Source organism: Microchirus variegatus, assembly GCF_963457635.1.
Source record: "Microchirus variegatus genome assembly, chromosome: 9".
NCBI classification, from domain to species: Eukaryota; Metazoa; Chordata; class Actinopteri; order Pleuronectiformes; family Soleidae; genus Microchirus; species Microchirus variegatus.
Window position 1 is genome coordinate 22,692,393 of NC_139810.1, and position 15,415 is coordinate 22,707,807.

Genomic DNA, 15,415 nt, shown 5'->3' on the forward strand with positions numbered 1-15,415 from the left:
GACAGCAGGGGTATTTAAGGGAAGAATAAAAAACGTAGTGAAGGGCAAGGAAAAGTTCTCTCCGACAGATCTGTTTGCTCAGAGAAGGAGAGCAGGCAGATTGTGAGGAAGGAGATCCAGACAGTGTTGGATTCCTGAGATTCTTGCATACGCCGGGGTGATTTATGGTGTTAATGGTGCCGAGGCTCAATAGGACCTTTACCTCTGGTTTCTTGCCACATTCTCCCTCCAGAGACTAAAAGCCAAGAGGATCCACACACTGGAGTGCAGTAATTCTGTTGAAGGGGTCAAGGGGTATCCCCAGGGGTCACCCACACACCCACGCACACACAAACACACACCACCCTCCTTGGGGCCCCACTGAAAGGATGAGACGTCTGTTTCCATTTCAACATTACGTTAGTCACTTGTTCACACACTGGGTTGCTTCTCTTTAGCGTCTTCGGCCATCGTTTTCCTTTCCACTGTTCTTCGCGGGGCAGGATCTGCAAAGCCCTGAAAATCCTGACATGTTTTTCAGTTTAATTCAGTGCTTTGATCAGAACTGAGCCGTGTATTAAGTGGATCTTTGAAGTGATAAATGACAGCAAGCCGAGCTGCCATGAAACTAGCTTTGGTTACGGTCCATCATTAATTCCAGCGTTTTTGCGTTGTGTCCTTTACAGTGACTGATGTTTAACTGTCCCATTTGCAGCTGTTGTGAAACTGGTTTTTGAGGATGGAATTGAAAAATGCTCCGTGCATGAAGACTTTTCTTAAGCTGCCATGAAGACAGAACTGCTGTGTGCTTAACAAAGACGTGCTGTAAGTTTCTCTCATAACACTTTCCCCCTGCACTGAGCAAACATGGACCCTGGAGCTCATCTTGTTACTGCACAATAATCTGCTGCAGTCTCCCTGTTATTTATTGGTAAATCTATTCATTATATGAGAGGAAATACATGCTTATAATGATAACAAATCATTTTTTTTAATGGGATTATATGGCTGTTTGTTGGTTGAAAGGCCAAATCCATGTCTCTTTACAGATTGTGCACTGTTGCACAGGATGTGTGTTTTTAATCTTTACTTACTTTATCCACATGTGCTCTAATTTGTTGCACATGCTTCACAATTTTTTTTGTACGATAAACACACAAAAGCACATAATCCTTGTCATGTCTTTATTTACAATTCGGTTTATAATTTTAAATAACAAAACATACATATACATATAGCAAGGCGAGTATTACAGACTCGTCCTGCATATCGTAACCCTGTTAAAATAATCGCCTAACTAATGTTTTCTAGTTTTTCAGGAAGCACAAAAAACTTCACACACTTGACATAGGTCATTATCATAGGCCGTTATCTTAAAGGGGTAAAATCACATGATCTGATCAACTGAGGATGTAGGTGATATAGGATTTAGGCAAAAAAAAAAACAATAGTAATACCATAGTGCCTGCCTAAGGTACTGGACAGGACAGGTTAAAAACAAATAAATACTAATTTTACAATTATAATATTTATTGAGCTCCCATTTGGGTAAAAACAGCTTGACCTAAACACAAGATGAGAGATGCCCATCTGTGCTCTGAGTCTCTGAGTGATTAAGCAATAAACGTAGAGAATGTAACCAAGATTGTGTTTTATCATGATATCAAATGTCACTGTGATTTAAAACTATGTCTGTGCTTAAAATCAGGTTTGTACATTTCTGTATCTGTGTTTCAAAGCATTTGAATGTAATGTTTTGTTTTTCCCTAACGATTTAAAGGTCATACAGGGATTCCTGTCAATGGACTGTGAAGAAGTTCAGCGCTGCTCCTCACTTTCTAAGAGTTTCAGAGGAAAAAAAGCATACAAAAAAAACAGGACTATGATAAAAAATCGTCTGACCCTGACCTGTTCAGGGTTCACTGACAACAGCAGCGCTTTAAATCAAAGATAGTTGCGAGCTGATATTGTCTGGCCCACATAGCCTGTTTAAGCTTCTCAAACATCATTGGTGAATTATGAGCAACTTCACACTGTAGGTGACATCACCGTCAATGAATCCTCATCTGTGACGCCATTCATCATCACAATTCTTGACCATTACACCCCAAGTTATTACATTTTCATGAATTATCCGATGTCTTGACCAATTGTGATTAGTGGTCACCATTCATTTTACTTCTCTCTGTATGTTCTGAGGTGGGGGAAATGAAGCTGTAGCACCACAACTACAAAGTTGTACTAAAAGTGCTGACAAAGGATCCGTCTGATAAACAGAGGAAACAAAGTGTAATAAGTGAAATAAATGTCATCTTTTAGACGTTAATGTTGATTTAGTGTGATGTTAAGGCAGCTGGCAAACTCAGTTGTACAGATGGGGAGAACATCTAAAAGCAACTCTTGACAAGATATAACATGTTTTCAACAGCAAACGATCTAAAGTTAAACGACTTAACCCTCTGTTTAATCAGTATGTAACATCAAGTTGGGTTCACTCAAATTTTAAGTTCAAATTTAAGTTCAACCCTTGAACATTATGTTTGTGAATGTATTGATTTTCCCATGCAGGGACCAATGCATGCACTACTTTGTTCTATTTGTTGTGTAAAACCCAAACATTAACTAAAGGAGGTTTATATTCTTTTTACGACCTATTGACCTTCCCAGTCTTTTCCCCCTCCACTGTAGTAACTGCTGCCCACCAGTCTGTCTGGGTGCTTGTTGCTCGCCTGTGATTGTTAAGTATCAATTTTCCTGTGTCACCTTTATGGGTTTTATTTATTTGTCTGCTCCTTCACGTGGAACCAGGCCGGGGCATCGCTCACCTAGATGGATTATAACTCAACTGCTTTGGACTCATCAATTTTGGATATTTGACTTCCGGAATCTCATACAACTGTTACTGTCACATAAGTGCACAGCATTATCAAGATCAATGACATTTTAAATGTTTCCCAGTTAAGGATGAGTGTGTGTGTGTGTGTGTGTGTGTTCTTGTACTTGCGCCATACTGAGGACCAGTGAGGGTTTTTAACCAACAAAGTGAGGACATTTTTACGGAGTGAGGACATTTTGGTCGGTCCTCACTTTGTTTTCATTGAAATCACTTTTGTGATTATGACTTTTTTTTGTCAAATTTTGGACCAAACATTTTGGGTCCAATTTTTTTTTTCAAATTTTGAACCAAACATTTTGGTTCCATTTTTTTCACATTTTGGACTAAAAATTTTGCGTCAATTTTTTTTTCAAATTTTGGACCAAACATTTTGGGTCCAATTTTTTTTTTCACATTTTGAACCAAAAATTTTGCGTCAATTTTTTTTCACATTTTTGACCAAACATTTTGGGTCCATTTTTTTTCACATTTTGGACTAAAAAATTTGCGTCAATTTTTTTTTCAAATTTTGGACCAAACATTTTGGGTCCAATTTTTTTTTTCAAATTTTGGACCAAAAATTTTGGGTCCATTTTTTTTTTCAAATTATGGATGACAGTATAGTATGACGTTTTGTCAAATTTGGGAAAACATTTTTTTCAAATTTTGGACCAAACATTTTGGGTCAAATTTTAGTAGATGTCATTCATGAAGTAGATATTTGTAATTGTGTTGATTAATAAAGTGGAAATGCTGGTCCTCACTTTGTCAGCTCTTTTACCCGGTCCTCAGTATGCAGCAAGTACAAGAGTGTGTGTGTGTGTGTGTGTGTGTGTGTGTGTGTGTGTGTGTGTGTGTGTGTGTGTGTGTGTGTGTGTGTGTGTGTGTGTGTGTGTGTGTGTGTGTGTGTGTGTGTGTGTACTGCTGGAGCTCACACTTCCCTCTGAGGAGCTGAAATGAATGAACTTGTAATCACAAGAGTAACCCTGCTAAATGTCACATGTTGACCGTCATCGATTACCCCTGCAATTATTTAACACCCAATGGCTTTATTACACAGTCTAATCAATGCACGCTGTCTTTTTGGTTTGTTCTGTCATAGAAAAAGCTGCATGAAAATCACCGCTTTATTAGACACTCTCGTGTTAGGAAAAGTCGAAGACAACCGTCGTGCGATAAATCACACATTTATGAAGTGAACTGTTTGATATTTAACATGTAAGCGTGTGTCTCTGTGTGCAGCATAGTATATAAAACACATAATATTTATAAATTGAATGATAGGATTTTATCTTGGCACATGCAGCAGCAGGTCTCCAAACCACAAGGAATTAAAGACATTTTTACAAACAAATTACAAGAGTTGAAAGTGTGACATTTGATAGCAGACGTGCCCTTTGCTGTTATTGCTTTTAATCCTCCCTGAACCTCAATAAAACTGAATTAATAACTAAGGGGAAGAAAAAAGAGAGTCATATTGCACCAGTGTCACTTTTCTGTTTGTATTCAACAGTCGTTTACTTGTTTACACTCTCATGTTCAGACGCCCTGAGGCAGGTAGCTCTATTTTGAGGTAAAACTTGTATAAACACAGCATCTTGCATATTGTGATTTGATGGAATGGTGGCACAATAAAAATGGCTTGGAATATCATGTTTAACATTAAAGCAGGAACAAGCTGACACAGAATCCAAATGTGTCTGTGTGTGTGTGTGTGTGTTTTCGTGAAGGCAACGAGAAATAAAGTGCATTTATCTTCTTATGTAAAAAAAAAAAAACAATATGAAATTTGACTGATATTGTAAATATGTTGTTTACATGCAAAAATTCAGGAGGATTTTCACTCTTTTAACAGCTCAAAAAAGAACCCTTCCTGCACCTCAAAGGAAAACTAGTCCTTTATTAATATGGTTTCATTTTCCTAGCAGTGTTTTGCTATTAACCATGATTAGCATGCGCAGTAGATTACTGATCTCCACTGTGAACAAGCAGGGGATGTTTAAGCAGAAAGGGGAAAAAAAACACTCCCTCTCTTTTCCCTGCAGCGAAAAGTGCTGTATGTGGGAGAATATTAGAGAGTGTGCTGCAGTGATGAACATTTCCTCCTGTTTCATGTTTAACCCTGCTCATTTCCCACAGTAAGAACTCCGGAAACACACAAGTGTGCACAGCAGCTTGGGGGGAAGATGACTGATGGCTTGTTGTCATGATGTTTGGGATTCTGCCGACTCCGAGCCTCTTGGCTCAGTGAAGCTGTGAAGCGCTGCAGTACATATATACTACAGGCCATTGTTGAAAAGTCCTTGCATTAGCGAGACATTGCTTCATTGTCACAGTGCTGCAGCCGCCTGTAATGTCCCCGGCCATTTGCACACATGCAGTAGCGTTGGATTGATGATTATGGATCATGCACTGTGACAGATTTCATACCATTCAACAATAAAAGTATAAGACCAATCATTAGACTTTCACACAGTGAGCAGATGGATCTTTTGTTGTCAAGTGGGATTTCCCTGGATTGTGTGTGGGCTGGCTATATACACCCAGGTAGATCTTATACTTCTAACATCACAATTTTTCAAAGAAAAAACGTCAATATTTGAAAAACACTGACACGCTCCATCAATCATACAGATAGCCATCTTTCAACTGGTCAATGTGTCACACTTGAATATCTGTTTCTGCTTCTTCTTCTTCAGCTCTGCTCTGTCCCCATTTCACCATGCTTTTCTCTTTTTTGTGTGTGTGTGTGTGTTCCTGTTTACAGCTCTATCCCGATGCCACACTGATGAGCTTGAGCTCCATAAACGCAGCATACATGGCTGTCGCTCCCATTAAAAGCCAGCGAGTGACCTCTGCGACTGGTGGTGTCAGTCGTCTGTCAGCGCTGGTTAATTCCCAGTCAAAAGCTGACACATAATGAGGTCTGACAGCGTTGGAGGGCCAGACAGAGGTCTGATGTGTCAACAGTGGCCGCAGCAGCAGCAACAGGACGAGGGTTCAGTTCAAACCGTGGAGGTAATCCGAGCTGCGGCCAGGCTCGTCCCTGCATGGGCCTCCGCTTCCCATTGACACACATCCGAGCATGGACGCAAAAACAAATTAGCATCAGTCAATATCCTCTGCCTCCTCCTGCTGCCTCCTGACACAGCCACCACCATGAGTGCTGCCATGTTTGCTTCACCTCCACTCAGAACAATAGACACAATAGTGAGCATGATGGAAGTGCCTGCACACACATTAGAGAGGTGGGTTTTTTTTAATGGTTATTTGTGACATCTATATTTCACCTGAATTCAGATTTATTTCTCTTTGTTGTTTCAGGTGAAATGTGTTCCAGCTGTCCAGAGGAGAGACGCCTCGGTGTACTGAATATCACTCTTTCTTGTTGTTGTTTGTTTGTTTGTGTGTGTGTGTGTGTGTGTGTGTGCTAAATGTGATCATATAACTTCTGCTGCACAAAGGTGCGCGAGCAGTGATGTGGAACAACACCTCACATATGCTAATCCAACATATGGCACTTCAAGGAACAAAACAAGGATTACCGTTCTTGTCCTACAAGATAAAAAGGTTACTTGGTTTTAAATGTAATTTGAATGCGTCCAAGAGCTATAATGGGGCTGAGGCTGTTTCATTTTTTCCCTAATTCGTTTGCATATGAGAAAGCAGACATTGCTCACACCTGTTTTTTTTTCTCCCTTCCTCCTCCTCCTCCTCCTCCTCCTCCTCCTCCACATCTTCCTCCTCTCTTGCCCCCCCTTCACTCTGTTGAAAGCCATTACAGAAATACAATTTCTAATACCTCCGCACAGGTCTTCGATCGACTGCAAACAAATTTATATTCAGGCGGTAAACAGAAAGCTGCAGAGATTTATTTATTGAGTGTGGAGGAGAGAAACAAGCTAGCGCGTGAACCCTGAGTAACCTCCGAGCTGACACGAAGATGGATCAGTGCGCCATGCAAATGCACGGAGAGAAGGGATATATTGCACTCAGTCATTCAGCACATCGCTGCCTGTAGAATCCCATTAACTCACACAGCTGGGACCATATTTCTGTGTTGTAAGAATGCAGTTAGAAGTTGTTCATTACGCTGAATTATATTGTAATTACTGCAGACTTTAAAAGACGCCGGCGAACGTTGTTTAAAGATAATAATAATAATAATAATAAAAAAGGATAAGAGCAGAAACGTGCGATACATTAAATAAATTGAGTTTATTAATGAAATGCCCATTTGTGAATAACAATAATTGTATACATTATATTATATTATATTATATTATATTATATTATATTATATTATATTATATTATATTATATTATATTATATTATATTATATTTTATTATATTATATTATAAGGCTTATATTTAAGACGTAAATAATTGAATGCAACATCGTTCATTGTATTCGGTGATTAAAGTGGATTAAGTGGATGCTTCAGTGATAGTTTATAGTGTTGTGTGAGACAGTCACGTGACACACACACACAAAAAGGAAATCAAGATTTATTTATTTTTAAAGTTTCAAACGTGAAACGTGGATTTTTTTTAAGGAAATGTAAAATAGCTTCAGTTTAATGCAGATGGAGAATAAACAAACTCAATGAATGTGTTTCATTATTAGTTGTTTATGAGTCATTTAAAATGCTGCTTGCAGGTGTTTCACTCAGTGACAGGTTCACCTCTGCACCTCTGGTTTGTCAGCCAGGCAAATGACGTTGTTTGCATGTTTTCGTCCCATGCACACGTGTTTGTTTTGTCACTCCTGTGAGTTTAAAGCACATCATTTAGCGCCATTTATGAAAATGAGGCCACTTGATTAATTCGTGAGTGAACAACAAAAAACATTGTTGTGAGGAGCTTTTATTTTTATTTTTTTGGAACGTTACTGAACGGGAATCACATGTCTTTTCTGTCACTTGTACAACTTCTTGGTCTCATGCTCGCGGAGCCATTTTTTTTTTTGTATTTGTTCGAGACTAATTACAAATCTGCTGCCGCTGAACTTCTAAATACTGGCTGTCACGACCTCTGACCCCATTAAGTGTGCCTTTCTCATGACCTATGGCCTCTGCTGAAGAGGGCTTTGGCTTTTTCAAGAAGCCTCCTCATATTTGCATAATCCATTAGCTGCATCAGTGTAGGCCAAACTCCTGGGGGGGGGGGTCTCTATTTTTTATAGAAAAAAAACATAATTTTAGAGGAATTTGACCTAAAATATATACTACCTTACGCGTTTTTTTGACGTCTTGGCCTGCGTGAACAGGTGAGAAACCAATAAAAACTCGGTCATTATGATGATGCGTGATGAGTATGATGATTGTGATGATTGTGATGATGGTGAACCTGTTGTTTAGGGGCATTTTTTTGGTTAGAACTGCAATTTCTGGGAAGTATCAGGACGTAGAAGTTATGAACAATACTTAAAATAAGTGTCTGTATTGTCTCCCCCCTCTCTTTTTTGACCTTGTATTCGTTATTTCGTATTGCATGCTGCTCTCATGAAACAAAACCTCAATAAAAATGGTTTTTAAATGTTAAATCTTCCAGGAACAAAACTTAATCTTTATCCATATTATAGTGAATCGAGATCATTATCGACTAATATCGTGATAGTGTTTTTGTCCACTCCTCTGTGTGTATGTGTTTGTTGAGGCCTAACGTGATGCTTCACTCTTTCGGACACCATTAAAATGATGACCTGAGAAGTCAGCCTCGCATTAGCCTGACTCGCTTTAATCAGCGCTGCGCTCCCTGATGACACAGATGTCCAGCTATTGGCCAACACCAGCGGGGCACGTCATCTCCATCAATCAGGACCTGCTGTTACTCCTCTGAGGAAGGTCCCCACGGTCGTCCAGCCGCCTGACCATGCGTTTGTGAATGCATGAGAGGCCGGGCATGAAGTGCACCCGCGTCCAATGAGTATGCAGGGAGAGGTGATAATGACTTCCTATCAAGAGTTAACGGCCGAAGGGGAGAGAAGAAGCCCACTGTTCACCGGCTGCTGCCGAGCAAAAGAGGTCATAAAGCGGGACCTGGGCGCCAGGACTCATCCTGAACTCTGCAGCCGTGATGAGGAGAGAAAACTGGAGGATTTAATTCTCCGCGTCCTCACTACTTAACTCTCAACAACAGTTCAACTCTGTGCACCTCCTCTGTCAGCCCCCCTCTGCCTCCTCCTCCTCCTCCTCCTCCTACTCCTCCTCCAGTGTTTGTGTTTGAGAGTCTCGGGGGCTCCTCCACACCGGCCTGCCCCCACTCGTCCCGTGTCCCCTGGCGGTGCAGGGCGCAGGGGCAGAACTCTCCAAGACGCGGACACTGTGCGTTAACGGACGGCGAGACTGGAGCTGGCGATTTTATGTCACTTTCAGAGCAAACTATTCAAACGCAGCCTCACGGTGACCTCGACACTGACATGGTCGCCGTGCGAAGTTCGCTCACATCAGATTCTATCATGGCTGATGAGGATGAAACTTTTGAGTGGATGAGAATAAAGAGGAGTCAGCACAGGGCGGGTAAGTTTTTATGTTTGTTTGTTTGTTTGTTTGTTGTTTTTGTGATGATAGACTGAAACTTTTAACTCGAGATATGCATTTGATGATGTGAATTGTTAATGTTTGATTAAAGAGAGAATTGGGTAACTTTTTTTCATAGTTGCCAAAGTTAGGTCGAAGTTTTCACTGAAAGCTGCAAGAGAGAGAGAGAGCGTGTGTGTGTGTGTGTGTGAGAGAGAGTGCTGACGTGTGCTGCGCGTCATTGTGCACAGTTTCCTCTTTGAAATAAGCTGAATTAAAATATAGAAATAAAGTGCATTCTCTTTTTTAACAGCATCTCTAGCTGTCTACACGGCGCCAGATTTGAATACACAACTGTTCCATGTTAATGTAAATCTCTCAGGTTGTTTAACATCTTTGCTCCACCTCCTCCTCCTCCTCCTGTTACAGTCAGAGTTTAGAGTCTGTGCTCACAGAAGCTCAGGCTGAGCTACAGTAAAAAGGCCCGTTCAGCCTCAGCTGTGTATGCAACCCAGAAAATGATCAATTATTTACCCCTGCCCTTACTTACCATTAGCTTTTGAATAATGCAGCAGACCACTGCCTGTCGAGACTCACAGGAAGTTGAGTAAAACTTACTCTTGTGAGGCTGCAGAGCTCCCTGACTATTGATTAGATGTCTGTTTGTAATGAAAGCCCTTGTGTATTGATTTCAGTTTGCAGCACCTTTACATGTGTCCACCTTTTTAACATAATTGCTGTCACAGATCATCATTTCCCTGACTGATGAGTCCTGGGCAGAGAGCCCACAGACGGATACACACATCCCAGATGATATTCTAAAAGATACCAATAGCCCAATAATGTGAGAAATGCCTATCAATATCCAATTTTATATGAGTTATATGGATCCTCCATTTGATCGATAGTGTCAGAGGGGGCGACTGGACACTGGAGTCTCATAAGTTTTAAGATGTAGATGTAAGATTTGCAAGTGCAGAGGTCTTATCTTTGCTTGTTTGTTTGTTTGTTTGTTGGTTGGTTTGTTGTGAAGGTGGCTGCTGCTATCTCAGATGTTCAGTGACCACAGATGCATGTTGATGATTATCAAGGCCGGAGATTCACAAACACTGCTCAGTTCAGATTACTATGGAAAATGATGTTATTGCATTATAGCAAACCAAAAGGTCACATCGACACCTGTAATTTGACTGCACTGCTGTATATTTACTGGATAGTTTTTTTGATTGCACACATCCTAGAACTAGAAGGGGATTTAATACTGTAACACATCACACCTCCATAAACATTTTCCTTGTGATGCCGCTGTGAGAAAAGCAGAAAATAACATCAGATCGGTGACTCTCGGATGCAACAAAAATAACTTTTCCCCTAGCTTTTGGCACGACGCCTGCTCAGAATGTAGATGAGTTGGTAAACTTTCCCTGACGATGCCCCAGTGAGGGAGGCAAAAGGTGAAAACAACAACAACAACAACAACAACAACCTTCGTCTGGTCTTGAGTCGTTTTATTCATAAAACACATTAGCCTCCCATCTGATCCGAACCCGTGCACTTGAGGAAGCCATTTGCTCACACACACACACTCACACACACACACACACATCACACACACCCTACACACTGAGACGTCTCCTCGCAGAACTCTGAGTATCTTTGTAACCTCTCTCTGTATCTCTCCGAAGGGGGATCATCTGTAGGAGTAGCTCATTAGCACTACAGTGTAACTCAGAGAAGAGTCATTAGTGAAAGTACGCTTTCTTCTGGAGGCTGTATCGGTTTTGGCACAATACAAAGTCTCGCGTATTCTTCCATGTTGAAAGGTCTTCACAGACCTGCTGTAACCTGATCTCCTGGCTCACTGTGTATATTCCCAGTGCGTCATTCTTCAATTATGCTTTGACAGCACCTGAATTACTGTGGGCTGGATGCCCAGATGACTGAGGCAATGTGTATTGATCTATCCCCTTTCTTCTTCCCTCTCCTTGGCTTGGAAGGCCCCTAAATTCCCTGTGCTGGCTGGCTATTTTTAAACGTGCAAGTCATTCCTCAAATATTTAGTTTGATTCTTTTATGCCTTCTGGCTGGCATCAATTCTATTATCTTTGGAGCCATTAATCAGAATGTGCATGTGATTTGCACTCTTGAAAGCTGAAGTTCTTAATTACACACAGTTTCCCCCCCCCCTTGCATTGGTTCTTCATATTCTCTTCCCTCTAATTTCCCAGCCTTGGTTACCTTGACATTCATTTTCTTAAAACACAGATGTCGACATTTATCCTATAAGTGACCTTTCCATCTGCTGTGCTTTTCCAAGTGGCTAGAGGCCTGTTAACCTTCCTCTCTATGAGTTGTGGTAGGACACATTGGACTACACCTGGCACGCTGACTCCATTATGCTGCAGCAGCAGCACATTTTCTCAGAGGCAAAGACACACTGGCGACCACTCACAATGTCAGCGGTGAAAAATCAAGCTGTAGCTGCGGTTCCTGTCATTCATTGCACATAAGTAGCACAGATGATACTTTAATGTGTAACCCTGCAACCTCAGAGGGAAAAACGGGAGGCATTTGTCACTGATACAGTGTTTGAAAGGATTTGTAAACTGTAAAACTGTCACTGGCAATGGAAGGGCTTAAAGGCAAATTATTAACGATTCTGATGAATACAGTTAATGGACTGTTAAGCTGCAAAGTTGTTTTAAATCGCTAAATATTTCTCTGACTATATATACTATCACATACATCTGTAAAATACAGCGCTGCCTTTTCTTTCCTTTTCTTTTCTTCTTCCTGTGTCTCAGACCTTATCATGCAGGACAACGTCCCTGCAGTGATGTGACGTGCGGGGTGTTTTTGTTTTTCAGGCTTTATGGTCTGTTGTTGTTGTTGTTATACAGATGTTCTTGTATCTATAAGTCCAGGTCTTCCCTGCATGTGCACCTGTTTTATTGCACCCAAAAAAAAAAATTGCAATGTGCCTTTAGGCTGGTGCTGAAGTTGAAGTTGATGTGTTGCAGAGACAGAACAAGTTGACTCCAATTGTTATAAACAAGTTATATATATATTTAAATATATATATATATACAAATCAATATTTTAAAGGTTTAATATATATATATATAACAATGAATTTAATATTTGTTCTTATCTCCTTTTCCATTCTACCAAACTTGTGACTTTTATTCATTTTTTTTTTTTAATCATGGAATGACCTTTATATGCATCCAGAAGTCACGAATATTCACAAGAAAGCCACAAGTGACCAGACTTTATTATAACACAATGTTGTTTTCCTCTCAGTAATTATGGGATGGGTGTGAGTCATTTTATTTATATGGGGCTTGTGCTTCTCTTTGTGATTAACCTCACTGTTTTCCCACGTCCTGTGTTGCAGCCGGAGTCCACATGACCTGCGGGTTCAGTGTTGTTGGCTCGGGAGTGGAGGCTATGAAGGCTGGAGTAAGAAGAAGCAGCAGCATCATCATCAGCAGCAGCAGCAGCAGCTTCTGCGCAGTGGGTCATCCCTGCACGGTGACCGGGACCCCGAGGACCAGCTTCAGCACCGAGCAGCTGACCGAGCTGCAGAAGGAGTTCCACTTCAACAAGTACCTGACGCGGGCCACGCGGGTGGAGGTCGCCTGCGCCCTGCAGCTCAGCGAGGCGCAGGTGAAAGTGTGGCTCCAGAACAGACTCACGAAGCAGAAGAAATGACAGAGGCACGGCTTGTTCTCAGAGTCGGGGCCCGCGGCTCTGCACTCAGACAGCCCGGACACCTGCCTCTCCCTATAGGACCGAGCTGCACCGAAACACCTGCCCCTGAACTCCTGAGCCGCTGGAGCCGGATCAGCCCTGCACCCTTTTTTTTTTTTTCATCCACGTTTGCATCGCTTTCACTCAGGCATTCACTTCTATTTGCTTATACCACGATGGATGATTATTACAAGAAGCGAGCGATGGCGAAACTTCTTCATGCAACAACGGGTCAAAACAATCAGTCATCCTCGTCCTCGGCCTCAGACCGGCGCTCTCTGCATTTGAATATTAAAATTCAAGTCATTACATTTTCGCGATGCCATCTTGTGCACAATGTAAACGACGACATCCAAACTTTATATTGATTGTGATACGATGCAGTGTTTATTTATGTTGTACAATTATACAGAAACAGACCTTGAATATATTTATTTAACAGGACATGCTGTGTCTCTTTGATTTGTTTAAAAAACAAGACGATTTATTTATTTATTTATTGGACTGTTTATGGTTTACATTTGACAATTTTTTATTTTTGTCGACATATAAAGATAGTTTTTAAAACAAATATTCCACTAACTCTCCTTAGTCAACTTATGGAAACGTCCTTTCCTGAATGTTTTGTATTATTATTTATTTATTTAATTTAAGATGCACCTGTTTGAGACAATGCACATTTATTAGCTGACACGTTAGCAGATGATTATCAGGCCAGTGTAGAGGAGCTCAGACGCTGCTCTGACTCTGTGTGCAACTTATTTCCCTCCCATCTTGAGGTTTTCATTATCCTCAGCCCATAAGGAAATACTAAAATGCCATAATTGACTCATGGATTTATTGGCCGCTCGTATTAAGACTATTGATCCGTGGTGATCCATCTATTTGAGGCACAAATCTGGGAGCATTTCTGCGAATCTGTAACTGCGCGTAAATGGAATGGAGGAATATCACGATCGGGAGTTGTTGCGTCTTTTATTACTCCTGTATGTGCGTCAGAAAAAAAAAAAAAGATAATTTAGCTTGAACACTCATGCGGGAGAGCAGACAATAAAACGCTGCCTGCGCTGTTTTTACACAGCAACCAATAAAAAAAGTGCGGCCCCTGCAGTCGGAGCAGCTAAATATTCCTTCCAGATTCCCCATCTCATCTCATAGAAAGTAAATGATTATAAAGCTCGGCCCTTAAACACTGCTCTGTTCCCGCCATCACAAGGTGCTTCTATCATGTTAATGTCTCTTTTAATATCAAGGCACGCTCCATCAGACACATTCATTTCATGTGTGGGAATATTTTTATTTAGCTTTCAATTAGCGGTGTTTGCACGGGATGTGAAGGCTGCTGATGCCAAAGGGGATATTAATGATAACAAGGCGTTTAACGTTAAGCACGTGGGTGGTTATAGCTTAGAAATAATAATAATAATTTAAAAAAAGAATCTAATTTATAAATACAATCAAAATGAATCGAGTAGAACGTGCAGCATGTGTTTAATGGAATGTAAATATGGAGGACAGTTGCAGGACGGGACATGGAGGCTGCAAGGCCAAGCTAATATATGCACTTACACCGGAGTTCACCCCTCACCTCTTGACCCGTGCCTTGCCTCAGGACAGCGATGACCCGGTCAGCGGCTCACACACAGATAGACGCAGCATTCATGTGAGGGTGACCTCGAACTCTGAGCTTTCCTTGTTTTATTTTAGTTTCTTTTTTTTCTTCTCCTCCTTTCAACAAGCGCTTTTGTTCTCGTGCTGTGTCCACAAAATAATATTTCATCGAGCTGAATAGAAGAGGGACCAGGCCATATGATAATTGTTCATATTATAATTCCATAACAAGCCAATATATATAATTAATTTTTGTGTTCCAGATAACCCAATTTTCGCCCCATCTCTTATTCTAATAAGCGAAAAACATGCCACTGGCTCACTTTATAAACTCTTTTCACCTAATGTTTTTTATATATAAACTTCAGACCTATTTTTAATAGAACAAGTTGAAATATTAAAGTTACTTAACACTTAATATGATTCCATGCCTGAGTCAGTGTTAACAAAAAATAGAACTATTCATTAACACGCCCCCTTGTTTAAATATTTCATACATAACTGCTTGATATTTATTTAAACCTTCAGACATTAATCCATGCCAAACAATATCTTTTATAATGTTTTTTTTAAATCGTTAATATTAACAGAAATATAACATTGCAGCTGTTGACAGCACTACCATTTAAAAGTTTTACAAGACAGTGATTCTTCAATGTGTTGAACCTCGTTTAT

At 40.6% G+C, this 15,415-nt stretch overlaps 1 protein-coding gene across 1 annotated transcript; it reads left to right on the forward strand.

Annotated features, from left to right (window-relative positions):
- Positions 1–8,803: 8,803 nt before the first annotated feature.
- On the forward strand, positions 8,804–13,207 carry hoxc1a (homeobox C1a; the record flags this gene model as incomplete). The annotated part of the gene is given in 6 exon segments (XM_083895353.1): positions 8,804–8,948; positions 8,951–9,376; positions 12,774–13,087; positions 13,091–13,154; positions 13,157–13,176; positions 13,178–13,207. Coding segments are annotated over 6 exon segments (999 nt in total).
- Between the last annotated feature and the right edge of the window lie 2,208 nt (positions 13,208–15,415).